This window comes from Diabrotica undecimpunctata, chromosome 4 (genome assembly GCF_040954645.1).
Source record: "Diabrotica undecimpunctata isolate CICGRU chromosome 4, icDiaUnde3, whole genome shotgun sequence".
Lineage (NCBI taxonomy): Eukaryota > Metazoa > Arthropoda > Insecta > Coleoptera > Chrysomelidae > Diabrotica > Diabrotica undecimpunctata.
The window spans coordinates 31,116,418-31,129,478 of NC_092806.1; the positions used below are offsets into that span (position 1 = coordinate 31,116,418).

Genomic DNA, 13,061 nt, shown 5'->3' on the forward strand with positions numbered 1-13,061 from the left:
GCGGGAAAATAAAACGATCCCGAGTACGGGCGCTTCCGAGATGAACCAGTAATACGAATGCTCCTGATCCGCTACTATTCACTGTACAAATTTTTTAGTAAATCTAACGATTTAAATACGGCAAGAAATTATAACCCTCATTAAACGAGGTAAAATTACTATAAGAATACTGCAAATTTACTTCTCAAATGTAATATTACTGTTTGGATCAGTAAATTTAACCTAATGAAATTGTATGCATTTACTCATTGTTATTTTCTCCATAACTTTGCTAAAAGTCACTAAATTTACCTGCTGGCAACTGCAAAATAGCATATAATCATAATTATTAGTTTACTTATCATGAACATTAGTTTACTTAACATCTATACTCGGCAATGGTGAAATGAAAAAACAGAACAAGTGCATTAAAACTGAAAGAAACTAAAAAATATGTTTCAAGAACACTAAGACTACTGATCTTGAAGCATGTTTAAAATTTCCTCAAGTATTTCTCTCAGAAAATTACTTTCACGCCGCCTATGCCTGTGAAGAAATAACCCTTAAGCAACGAGCGATTTGTCACGCCTGCTCGCAACAACGAAGTGTATGACAGTATGTGTTCCTTTCTCTTATTATCTTTCGTTAGCTAAATAGAAACTTTTCCTCTTAACAAAGCAGTTCGTTCCTATTGTCAAACAACACAGCAAATTTTCTCAGAAAAGCTGAGATGTGGCTCTTCTATGAAATAACTTCCTCAGTCAGAAGAAAGTAGGAAAGGAGACCGAACCGGACTTGTCAATTAAGTACTATTTTCGCTTGGCACTTTCCGGAAAATACTCCCCCTCTTTTTTATCCCTAGTTGGTCTAAATATCGAAGATCGAATTCATTTTCGTTGTGGTTCCCGTTGCATGCGGTTGTGTTCATCAAAGGGCGGTAAGTGAAATTTCAATTCACCATTATCCATCAATCTTCATAAAGTGTTTCCTACAGTAAATTTTCTCTATTGTCGTTGCAGACACGTAGGTAACTCTGTTTGCTGATCCCTTTTGACGCACTTCTCTTTTGTTACCTGTTTCACCGACGCCGCCAAAGACGTCCTTTCTCTTTTGTTACCTGAATCACCGACGTACTTTCGCTTTGCTGCCTGCCTGACCGACGCCGCCTCTGACGTCTTTCCTTTTTGTACCTGTAGTTCTTTTACGGTATCTTAGCTCATCTGCCACGAGCTTCCATTGTGCTATTTCCGAGGTTTATGGTTTTAGTAAGACCAAAAGCTAGTAGCTACCAAAAGTAAGGTTTATTAATATGATTAAATTTGTCGTTTCCATAATAATCTAACTTTTATTAATATAATTTTTTTAAATCAGATATTTGCTTAGTTTTTCTTTCAATACATTTTCAAATTATTCATTTCGATTGTAAGTAATTTAATCTCTTTCAGGTACCTATTTTATGATTTTATCTTTATGCATGTATATGTGTTTTAATAATTGGTGATTGACGATCACGCTGAAATCAGTGACATATCAGACGACGATTAACATAACACGGCAAATTCTATTCCTAAAAAAGACAGGAAAGAATGGAAGAGAACACATTTTACACCACAATTTGCCTAATATCAACCCTCTGTGCAAGATTTCTTGAATCCCGAAAATATTCCAATATTCCACCTATTGACTACTTCAATAAATACATCGACAACAATTTTTTTGAATCCATGGCGATGTACACAAATATGAAGGAAGTAAAAAAAACTGGAAAATCTTTGGAGACTTCTGCAGAAGAATTAAAAACGATTATTGCATGCTGCTTGCATATTGGTATTTATAATTTACCACGAATCCGAATGTTTTGGCAAATGGATACCAGGGTACCAATAGTTTCAGACAACATGTCAAGAAATCGTTTTTTTGCTATTCGAACACAACTCAAAATTGTTGTCGATGATTCTGTAACCAAGGAGACTAAAGAAAATGATAGATTCTGGAAAGTAAGACCACTGTTGGATCAAATTCAAAGGGCTTGAATCGATGAGCAAATGATTCCCTTTCATGGAAAAGTATTAATGAGACAGTTTGTGCGAGGAAAAGTTAACCCTGTAGGATTGAAGAATTTTGTCATGACGAATACGGAGAGGATTCCAGTTGATTTGATTACATTATTACACCAGACTATGGATTTTGATTACGGATTACACCAGAACGGCTGGATATCGGGGGAAGGGTTGTTTTAATACTTACAGATACTTTGCCAGTAGGAGTATCTGTTTTTGTTGACAGATATTTTACGTCAAGAATATTGATTGATGCATTACATTCACGGAAGCTTTATGTAACAGGAACACTAATGAAAAATAGAATACCAAAAACTGATGTGACATTTAAGACAAATAAAGATCTAAGAAAATCAGAAAGAGGCTCCCACGATATGCTCGTTAACAAAGACAACAAAATAGCTGTTACAAAATGGTTTAATTCCAAACCAATCTATATGGCTTCATCAGCATTTGGAGCTGAATCCTTGGGATTGTGTAGGCGCTGGTCAGTAAAAGATAAAAAATACATAGAAATAAATCGTCCAGCAGTGACTAAGCACTACAATGAAAGCATGGGTGAAGTAGATTTGCTGGATAGGATAATGTACCCTATGAGCAGCAGAACAAATAAATGGACAATACGATGTATTTACACCTTTATTGATTTTTGTGCTGCAGCTGCAGAAACTCCCAAAAAACATATTCAAGATTACCTGTCATTTAAGTTTTCGCTTGCTAGGTCGCTCTTGCACTCCTCGAACAGAAGTGAACCCACATACGACGAAAGTTACGAAGAAAATAAAAAAGTAACCAGAAAGAGAAGCAAGACTGCACCAAACCCTGATAAACGCTTACGGTCAAAGGAAGCTAAACACCTCCCAGAATTCGTTAATGAAAGCCATAAATCAAGATCAAAATGCAGGTATCCTGGATGCCACAACCTGACGTTTATCAAATGTGCCCAGTGCAAGCTTTTTTTTTATGTTGTAGTGTCAATAGAAATTGTTTTACTAAATTTCATAAATAAAAATGATAAGTGAATATTAATTTTTTTATTGTCAGTCTTATTATTTGTTTTTTATGATTAGTAATCCCAAATTGTAACAACATTCTTTTGATTGGCAACAAAAAAATCACTGCAATTCATGTTTGGACCCAAAGGGGTTAACTGTGCTTATTCCGCTTACAATTTCACTGTTTTACCATAATTCCTATCAAATATTTCAAAACTGATGCAACATTTCTTTTTATTAAACATTTTCTTTCTACAATATTGCCATATTTCACATAGTGCAGTTGTTTTTACTCTGTAGGTACTATTACACAAAATTCTAAATTTATTATTATGGTTCTGAAGCTATTTTCTTGTGGCATCTTAAAGTAATTACTATTTTAACGGGAATAAGCCACAATTAAAGGTTAAAGTAAGTTTATTGATGTTTCAATTTCCACCTCAGAAATCGTTCTCAAAATTTCAATTTCCGCTAAGATTTTGAGAACGATTTCCGAAGTGGAAATTGAAACGTCAATAAACTTATTTTAAACTTTAATTGTGGTTTATTCCCATTAAAATAGTAATTAATTTATTATTATGCCTGCTGTAGATATTTTTCTTTTATTCTTCATCTTTAATATCTACTTTATACTAATTTCTTTTGTGTTAACTGTACAATTGTAAAAACATAATTGTCGCTCTTAGTTATCTTTATCTAATTTTGAGCCGTTTTCTTATCCTTTTGGATTTGTTATACCATATATCATATTATAGTCAAAGCAAACTCTGACCGTTATCACACACAGCTCAGAAATTATACAGAAACAGAAAATATATTCATAAAATTATATACCTGTGAAGCAATTAGAATATGTTCACCAAAGGGTGCTAGGTATTTTTGGCAATTTTGGGTTATGTCTTTTAATGCCATCGTGGCACTTGTTGATACTTCAGGATTGCCTAATCCCGAGAGTACTAACGGAAAAATATTTTCCAGTAAGTCCGGATGATCCATAAACCATTCTGAAAAGGCACCTAAAATAAACAATGTCACAATCAACTATAAACTCTAGAATTCTAAATTATTATTAAATTAATTTATTAGAAATAAAATTTACAAATAGCTTTCATCAGTCATACCGTCATGGGTAGATTATAATTATCGCTATGCATACGCTGAAGATACAAAATGTATAAAAATCAAAAGAGGAATCAGGCAAGGAGACACGTTATCTCCCAAACTCTTTAAGGCAGTTCTGGAATATGCTTTCAAAAAATTGGAGTGGGAAGCCAAAGAAATCAATGTCGACGGCGAAATGCTCTCCCACTTACGATTTGCGGACGACATTGTTCTAATAACAGATAAACTAAAAGAGATTGGAACTATGCTTACTGGGCAACAAGGCGACTGCAACTAATTGCTAATCACTTTAGCAATTATTTGAAAAAGAAGACGTTCGACCAATGTGTGCTTCCAGTCATGACTTACGGCGCCGAAACACTTTCTATAACCCAGGCTACAGCAACCATACTCAGAGTAGCCTGTAGCATTTTCATTTCACCCCGTATATCATAAAACACCGAAAAAGATTCTTAACCTTTTTGCGTCTGTGAGATTGATAAACTCATTTTGGAGTCTGTTTATAATAAACAAATTGCTCTTTCGATTGATCTTGGTTCCGCCTAGATATTTACGCAGGAAATATAGAACAATCTTTCCGCTGATGCCGAGAGACTAAAGATGATTTAATTACAATAAGCTATAGTGTCAAAAAAATCAAGTACTGCCAAAGGTCCCGGATCAAAACGCTTACTATAGCCGATAGTTGTATATTTATAATCTTTGCTTTGAACAAGGATCGTCAAAAAATAAGCAAACCAAAGAAAAAACTTTCATGTATATATGGACCGAAAATGAGTTTCATAAAGGATCCAGTGAGGTAAGTTCCGCTTTATTTCATCGACTTAATGAAACAAATTTGGAAGGCATTAAAACTTTGAGATTGGTCTCCGATGAATGCGGTAGTCAAAATAAAAATTGCATTATAGTCGCCACATGCGCTAGATGGTTTTTGGATGCCCCACAAAATTTACATTCTATTGAACTTATATACCCAGTCACAGGTCACTCATTTCATCCTAGCGATCGCATTTTTGACAGATTCGAACAAGTGTTGAAGAACATAGAAGTTATTACCAGGTCAGAGCAATACAATGAGGTATTCAGTCAATTTGGCAAAGTAATGTGTATGAGAAAAGATTTTGAAGTTGCTAATTAGAAAGAAGAAGCCTATAGGGTGTTAAAAGGTACTGCCTCTTGACCCTTTACGTTTTCAATTATTAAACGTATTATTTTAACCAAGACTAAAAATGGATTAAACGTTTTGGTACGGGGAGATTTTTTTTGATATTAGTAAACCAAAAAGTGTTTGTAAGGCTGGAAAAGATATCAGGATGATTATTCCTAAACTTCGAGACGTTAATAAACTCCTAACAAAACATTTTGGAGGAGTTGAAAACAAAATCTTGAGTTTTACCATAAAACTTTAAACGCGAATAATGATATGCTAGAAAACATTATTGATTCTGAAGAAAATGAAGGAGATATTGAACATATTGAAGGAGAAGCTGATGCTTGTGATGAAATTTCAGATTTGGTTGTTTAAAACTTTTTTGTTCCATAAATATTTGTTTTAAGATTTTTTCAATAAAAAATTAGTTTCAAGGAAGATTCGTGTTTTTTTGCATTCATATATCGTTTTTTCTATTGCAAAATCGGCAATCTCCAAGTGTTTTAAGAAAAACCAGAAGTCTCCAAACTTAAATTGTTTTTTACTGAAAATTTAATGAAATAATTAGGTTAATTTTGTGAATAACTAAAGCCAATGTACAAATAAATATAAATAAAAAAAAATAAAACTTCTAAAAAAACTAAAAATTCTATTTCCTGAAAAATTTGTCAAAGTGGAGATGCTGGTTTTTCTTCTAGACGTCTCATATATAAATACAGTGAGTGGCGCAAATTTGTTCTTTTTATTTTTTTTGTTCTTTGCGTATATTTTACGCATGTTCATCGTACATCATCTACCATGATTGAGCAACAGTGCCTTACTCATAAGCTGTATCAGTGTCATGAGCCTATTTCCTAGTAGTTTGGTTCAGTGTATGGTACAAGTTATTAAAAATTTCTCTTACCTACAGTTTCTAAAGCAGTCGCCATAACCTTTATGTGTAGATCGTTAAATGGTATGTTCTTTATCGCGGTCATCAATTTGGGTAAATAAAGGTTTTCATATTCAATACTCTCAGCGACTGCTCCAAAAGCATGAAGGACGGTTTCTACTTCGTTCCATTGAACAGGTACAGTTGAATTGTTTGTCCTGTAAAGGATTAATGCACTTTTAAGTTCTATTCTATTCGAAAGTTAATATTTAAAAAACCATGCGGAACATTAAACAAAATAATCGAGTAAACAAAGTACCTTAGTTGTCAATCTACTGATTCTTGTGATACTGATGTTTACAACATATTTTTAATTTACCTCTAGGCGAAGTACTATTTGGTTAAGAAATGCATTATGTCAATACATAATTTCCAAATTGGATCAACTCATCCAAAGCCATTAATTAAATAAAAAAAATACCTTAGTAATTTTCTGTAAAGTCATTATCTTTATTTTATTTTTTGAGTTATTCATTTAATTAGTACGATTTTTTCTTTGGGTAACATGTGTTTGATCCTTGATAGAACCATTGGTCAGAAAAGAAGAAAAAGACCCAGAATAAAGAATAAGGTTCCTTGATAACATTGATCAAGACAAGAGGCTAGGACCCACGCAGAGTTGTAAAGTCAGAATGATGATGATGAATGTGTATGGATGAAAATATTTACCGATGACGATATTTGTTATATTCTGTGAGGCATAGGTTATTGTAGGATGTTTTGGTGTAGCATACTGTGAGTATACCGCAGAATACAATTAACGTTTTACGGGACATATATAAAGGATTTCAATGCCGAGTCTTGTCAAATGCTATCTACATAAATGCTACAGTCAGGCAAGGCTGCATTATTTTACCAACTTTGTTATTGTTACTGCTGGACGAAGTTGTTAGAAAGATCATAAAAAATTGGACGGGAATTCAGTGGGACTCTTAATCCAGCATCAGGAGGACATCGACTTTGCTGACACCATCTGCCTTTTAGCGCATATGTTCACCGACATGAAATTTAAATTAAATGAATTAAAGCGGAATCTAAATCTGCAAATCTTGACTAATACTGCTAAGACCAAGAAGATCAGATTGTATACAGCAAACATAGACCAACCATGGATGTTGGAGTTAAGACGATAGAAGCATATAGGAAGTGTTGTAACAGTGGGTGGAAGGGCTCTAGATGATGGTAAAAGTAGCCTTAGAAAGGCGCACGTTGCATTTTTTCAACTCTACCCTAACTGGAGGAACAGATAGATCGCCCTAAATACCAAGCTTCGTGTCTTCAACACCAACGTTAAGTCTGTTCTGTTGTAGGCTTGTAAGACCTGGAAAGTAGATAGAAAAATAACATTACAGCTCCAGATACTTATCAATCGTAGTCTCAGGTGATTTATAAACATTTGGGGACCTGAAAACATTTCAAACGAATAATTGAGGAGGCAGAAAGGACAAACCAGTTGAAATGCAGGTAAGAGATAGGAAGAGGAGGTGGCTTATTCACACTCTTACGAGATCCAGATGCTGTTATCAATAAAATCCCGAGGTATCTGGAAGAGGACAACTGAGAAGGAAGCATAAAGCAATTGGAAGACTTGTGGCGAGCTGAGAAACCTGGCTGGGAATAGAGATGAATAGCGAAATCTCCCGGCTGCTCCTCAGAGTTTAGAAGAAATAACTATATTTCTTTTATAGACACATTCAGTACCAAATACGAATTATGTCGTAGTTAAAAGTCTATGCGTATGTACCAGCTACGAGATAATTCCTACATGCATGTTGTTAATAAAATCTAGATAAGATAAGCTTGGCTTATTAAAACGGAATGAAAAGTTTGTATTAACGTTGAGAATAAGACCGTTTATTTATAAAAGATAAAAATTTGAAATAAAAGTAAAAAAATTACAATCTTTTTTAAATTCATTAGAGGTGAGTTGATACTCAACTTTTCAACTAAGCATTGGCCACGTGTAAAGAATTGTTTTTATTCGACTTGAGTTAGGAAATTCTACTAATTTATTCCAATTGTGTGAACAATAGACTCGATCAACTATACTTTACTTTATCACTGGCCACGTCTGAACAGTGCTTTATAACACTGCTTAAAAAACATGTCTATATAAGACCCAAAAAAGAACAGTTTTCTAAACAGCTTTTATAGAGATAATTTTCAAAACATGTATCGAAGCATTAACAAATTAAATTTAACTAATTTACCTCAAGGCTTCAGTCAGTTTCGTCATTAAAATATCCAACATTTCTAAGTTCAGGACTACGTAACAATACATGAATGTGTCGGCTATGTCTTGTCTGTAACACCTAAATACTTCTTTATCATCTAAACTCCAGTTGTTGTCATCGACTAATGGAAACATTGATTTCCTCAACATTATACAGACTAAATCTCTGTAATACGGTTTTACTGTCAGAATGAGGGAGGCACATTCAGGAGCTTCCAAAGAAATTATGTCGTCCTAATAAAAAAAGTTATTTATTATTTAAAGTGTCTATATTTAATCGTATAGATTTTAAGATATTAGGAAACGTGAATTAACGTAGCCTAGAAAGCGAGAACTTAGCTATAGAATTCATTAGCAATAATGAATATTGTGCTAAATCTAAACAAGGTTACTATTTACAAAAGACACCTATAAACTGTCATTTCCTGGATTAATGTCATATAATTAAACATATACAAAGAGATATACAAATACAAAGAGATATTAACCAATGTGCAAAGAAGGCCTCTCCTTAAAGTCATCAGAGCATACACAGTTCGTCCTTAAAGCCTTTGACTGTGTCAATCACAAAATACTTCTTAATAAACTGGAAAGATATGTTTTTAGAGGCACTGCTCTAAAGTGGTTCAGTTTATACTTGGAAAACAGATGTCAGTCTGCATCAATTAATAAGCAGTACTCTATATTATTAGCTGTGGCGTACCTCAAGGCTCTGTCTTGGGTCCTATCTTTTTCTTGATATATATTTTAATGACATATTTAACTCCGAAATTAACGGGCGGTTTACTATATTTGTAGATGACACCACAATTTTATGGCAAAACAAGGACTCTGAGGTACTGAATAAGATTATTAATTGATCTGCTAAAAATCTTAGAGTGGTGCGAAGCTAATCATTTGCCATTCAATTTTGCAAAAACAAATTAATTTCTTTTAAGAATGATCTAAACATCATTACTCTAGGCAATGAAAGCATTTGTTCCGACATCGTAAATAAATTTTTAGGTCTCTATATTGATAATAAACTTAAATTTGAGCAACACACTGTATATTTAAGCAAAAAGATATCATCGGGTTGCTTGGCTGTCAAATCAGTTGGACAGCACTTGGATTTCAAGATTGCAAAAAGTGTTTATGTGGCCTTGATTGAATTTAAATTGAGATAAGGTATTGCCTTTTGGGGTAGCTGGTCTCTTCATCATTTCAGCAGACTTTTTATGCTACAAAAGAGAGCACTCAGATATTTATTGAAGGTCAAGTTTGGTACATCACGCAGAACTAATTGATAGCTTTGTTATTATACAAATTTTATAGTTAGTATGTATTTTAATGTATCTTGTACTTTGTACAGTGTCATGTTGTGTTTTATAAATGTAACTCATTTTAGAAACAATAAATTTTTCTCTCTATCTCTCTCTCTCTCTCTCTCTCTCTCTCTCTCTCTCTCTCTCTCTCTCTCTCGTACTGGACTCGGTACATCAACGGTTGTCCTACAAGTTACATTGCAAATATATGAAAAATGTTATACCATAATGAAAACGGTTACTGATCATAGGTCATAGTTGGTATTTGATAAAATAAATTGGAAAAAGAAAAAAATAAAAGCATAAGTGAGAATGGGACTAAAAATAAAAATCTTTCTTGAAGGGATAACCTGTACTCTGAAGACATTATGAAATCACTACAAGAAATAAATAAATTTACAACAAACCGTAGGTATTATAACAAGTTAAAAGAGAGAAAAAAAAAAGGTAACTAGAGAGAGAACGCGAAAATGACTGCGGCAATATATCGAAAGTTTTGTTCGCAAAGAACTAGTTTCGTAAGCTAATCGATTATCTGAAAGGTTTTTAGCATATAGGCATTTGTACGGCTTTACATAAGTAAGAACTTGCAATATACACAAATACAATACAAAAGTAATGATGTAAGTTTATAAGTAAAAAACAAGAATGGTGAAATTCATACTTTAAAAAACAATTTGTAGGTTTTTTTAGATTTTATGAAAACTTTAAGGTTACTTACATAACAGACTTAACAAGAAAAACAAAAAACTGAAATAGAGCACTACTGTTCATTGATTTAATTTCACAGGACGGCTTCTTTAGGTTATGTTGTTTGGGACCATGCAGAGATGAAACCAACCTAAGTATTACATCCGGAAATTTGCTGTTGGTGACCGAGTGACCGAGAGCGTCGTGGTTGCACGTGTTTATTGCATTCGTACGTATGAGGTCCATGAGGTTCAGGGAGGTGCGCAATTGTCAAGGGCATTAAGATCGAATTTATTGGATACGTGGAATAATTTGTTTGATATGGAGATTGGTTCCATTCTTCATATCGCAAAAATTAACCATATAAATTCGATCATTAAATTACAGCAAGTCCAGTCATTATTTCTACCGATGCATACTCCTTGATCATAGTTGTGCCATTAGAATATAATAATTTATTGACATTCTAATTTAGATATTTAATTTTTCGGCGTTCTATTAGTTTCAACTACAGTATACATCTGGTAAAACAGTGTTAGTTGTCTTTGAGATTTATGTTTTTTATAGGTACACAAATGCAATTTATTCCTGTATTTCTATCAGTTCTTTAAGCTATGATTCATAAAACGAAAATAATATTGTCAATATAAGCTTTTCCTTCACAAAAACCACTCTGTTGTTCATTTGCTTTGATAAGGTTTTCAATCGTGTCTCAAAATTTTATACGAGAAATTATACACAAGTCGAATCAAAATTAGGTAGGAAAAACTAAAAGATATATTTTATCCTTACCTGCAAAGTGTACCAAAATCCAAAAGTAAGTGTGCTGCTGGACTCATCTATGGGATAAAAACCAGGTAAATTTGAACATTTCAGTACGAAATTTAACAAATCAAAGCAGACTCGTTGTGCTTCAGGATCTTGTGATTTTAAATTGTCAATAAAAACTCTGGAGTGAGTGTCACCAATAGCTATTACTAAACCATATAATGTAGCTACAACATCCTAAAATTAAAATAAATCATAATTGTATGTGTAGTTATGAGGAATTTTGGGATGGGATTTAGGATCCATTCTTTGTTATGGCAGGGACGTAAAGTAAAATAATCCAGTACATCGTATTTTGTTAAACGTGGTAAAATTCTGACAGAATTATTGTCGTAAAAATAAAACATAAAAATTCATATAACTCACTACTATTAGCTGAATATAAACCAAAGCTGCATAGTTCTTCCAATTTAAAAAAAATAAGAATAATCATACTTTTTATTAACTTTCTTAATTAAATCAAACACATGCACAAAGGCTCAAAACCAAAATTTACAGAAACCTCAAAATATTTTCCAATTTAAAAAAAATAAATATTAAACAAATTAGGAAATAAAATTTTTAAAGTCAAATTACTTAAATATATGATATTGCTAGATAGGCAACCAATATCACATAGCTTATGCTGTATGTATAAAAGTGGCTAAGCTTAAGCCGGGAATCAAAATTATTATAGATAAATTCACATTCAGATGGCAGCGTTCCAGAGATAGGCCTGTACTTTCTATATGCCAGAAATAACTACATTGTTGTCAGTTTTTAATCGTACCTACAATCGTACGTTATGGGCCGGCTCCTATAAAAGAATTATAATTTCGGAAATATTTATGAATGTGAAACGGAAAAATACTACATTTTTTTAATTATATAATTTTTCTGTTGGTATTTTAAAAATAGAAAGTTATATTTCGGAAATCTGGTCTTTTCGGAATTATATCTTCTGTTCAAAATTGTTTACAATTCGTGGAAATGAAATAATTATTTGTATAATCCGTTTTTGATCTTAATGTCCTTTTAATGACACACTTTCTCTACCTGCATTTACAGTTACAGACATTAAAAAATAATTTAGAATTAAAAAAATATACCTATTTATAAATTCAAAATTATTGTCTAATGCCAGCAATTATAAATTCAGGTAAATACTTGAGAGTCATTAAAAGAATTTTCAGTTGATATCAGACGTTTGTGTCGTGTCTGTGTCAAAATGGCCGCGAGTGTAATAAAATTCAAAAACGGTAATTTGTTAAATAGTGAATGCAAAAAAATAGTGTTAAATGTTTTTAACTATTTATCAAACAGTAATAATGATAAAAGTGTATCAACAATAGTGCGGGAAGTTTCTGCTATGACTGGAGTCTCTGAGCGAACGATATTCCGATATAGAAGTGAAAGTAAAAATGGTCCACTCGTAACTCCTATAAGAAAAAAAAGAACCGGTTATTTGAATAGTGGTGAGAATAGATATGATGAAGCAACTCGGTCTAGAATAAGACAAGTAGTGCACGGTTTTTTTATGGACAATATTCCTCCAACCCTTGACGTAGTACTAGAAAAAATTAAGCAAATGGAGCATCTTCCGAATTTTTCCAAGAGTACGTTGAGAAGACTATTGCACGACATGGGTTTTATATATGGCAAACAAGGTAGAAATTCAATATTAATAGAAAAACAAGAAATAGTCGCTTGGAGGCGTCACTATCTCCGGGAAATAAAGAAACTGAGGAACGAAGGAGCCAATATCATTTATATGGACGAATCATGGGTTA

General features: G+C 32.9%; 1 protein-coding gene across 1 annotated transcript in view; it reads right to left on the reverse strand.

Moving 5' to 3' along the window:
- Nucleotides 1-13,061, reverse strand: part of cdm (importin-13-like protein cdm) — a 47,114-nt gene that overhangs the window by 20,666 nt on the left and 13,387 nt on the right. The window contains exons 7-10 of the mRNA XM_072529284.1: nucleotides 11,257-11,469; nucleotides 8,448-8,704; nucleotides 6,211-6,395; nucleotides 3,869-4,050 (exon numbers count right to left, since the gene is read on the reverse strand). Of these exons, the coding sequence (XP_072385385.1) occupies nucleotides 3,869-4,050; nucleotides 6,211-6,395; nucleotides 8,448-8,704; nucleotides 11,257-11,469 (837 nt within the window). The remainder of the gene's footprint in view (nucleotides 1-3,868; nucleotides 4,051-6,210; nucleotides 6,396-8,447; nucleotides 8,705-11,256; nucleotides 11,470-13,061) is intronic.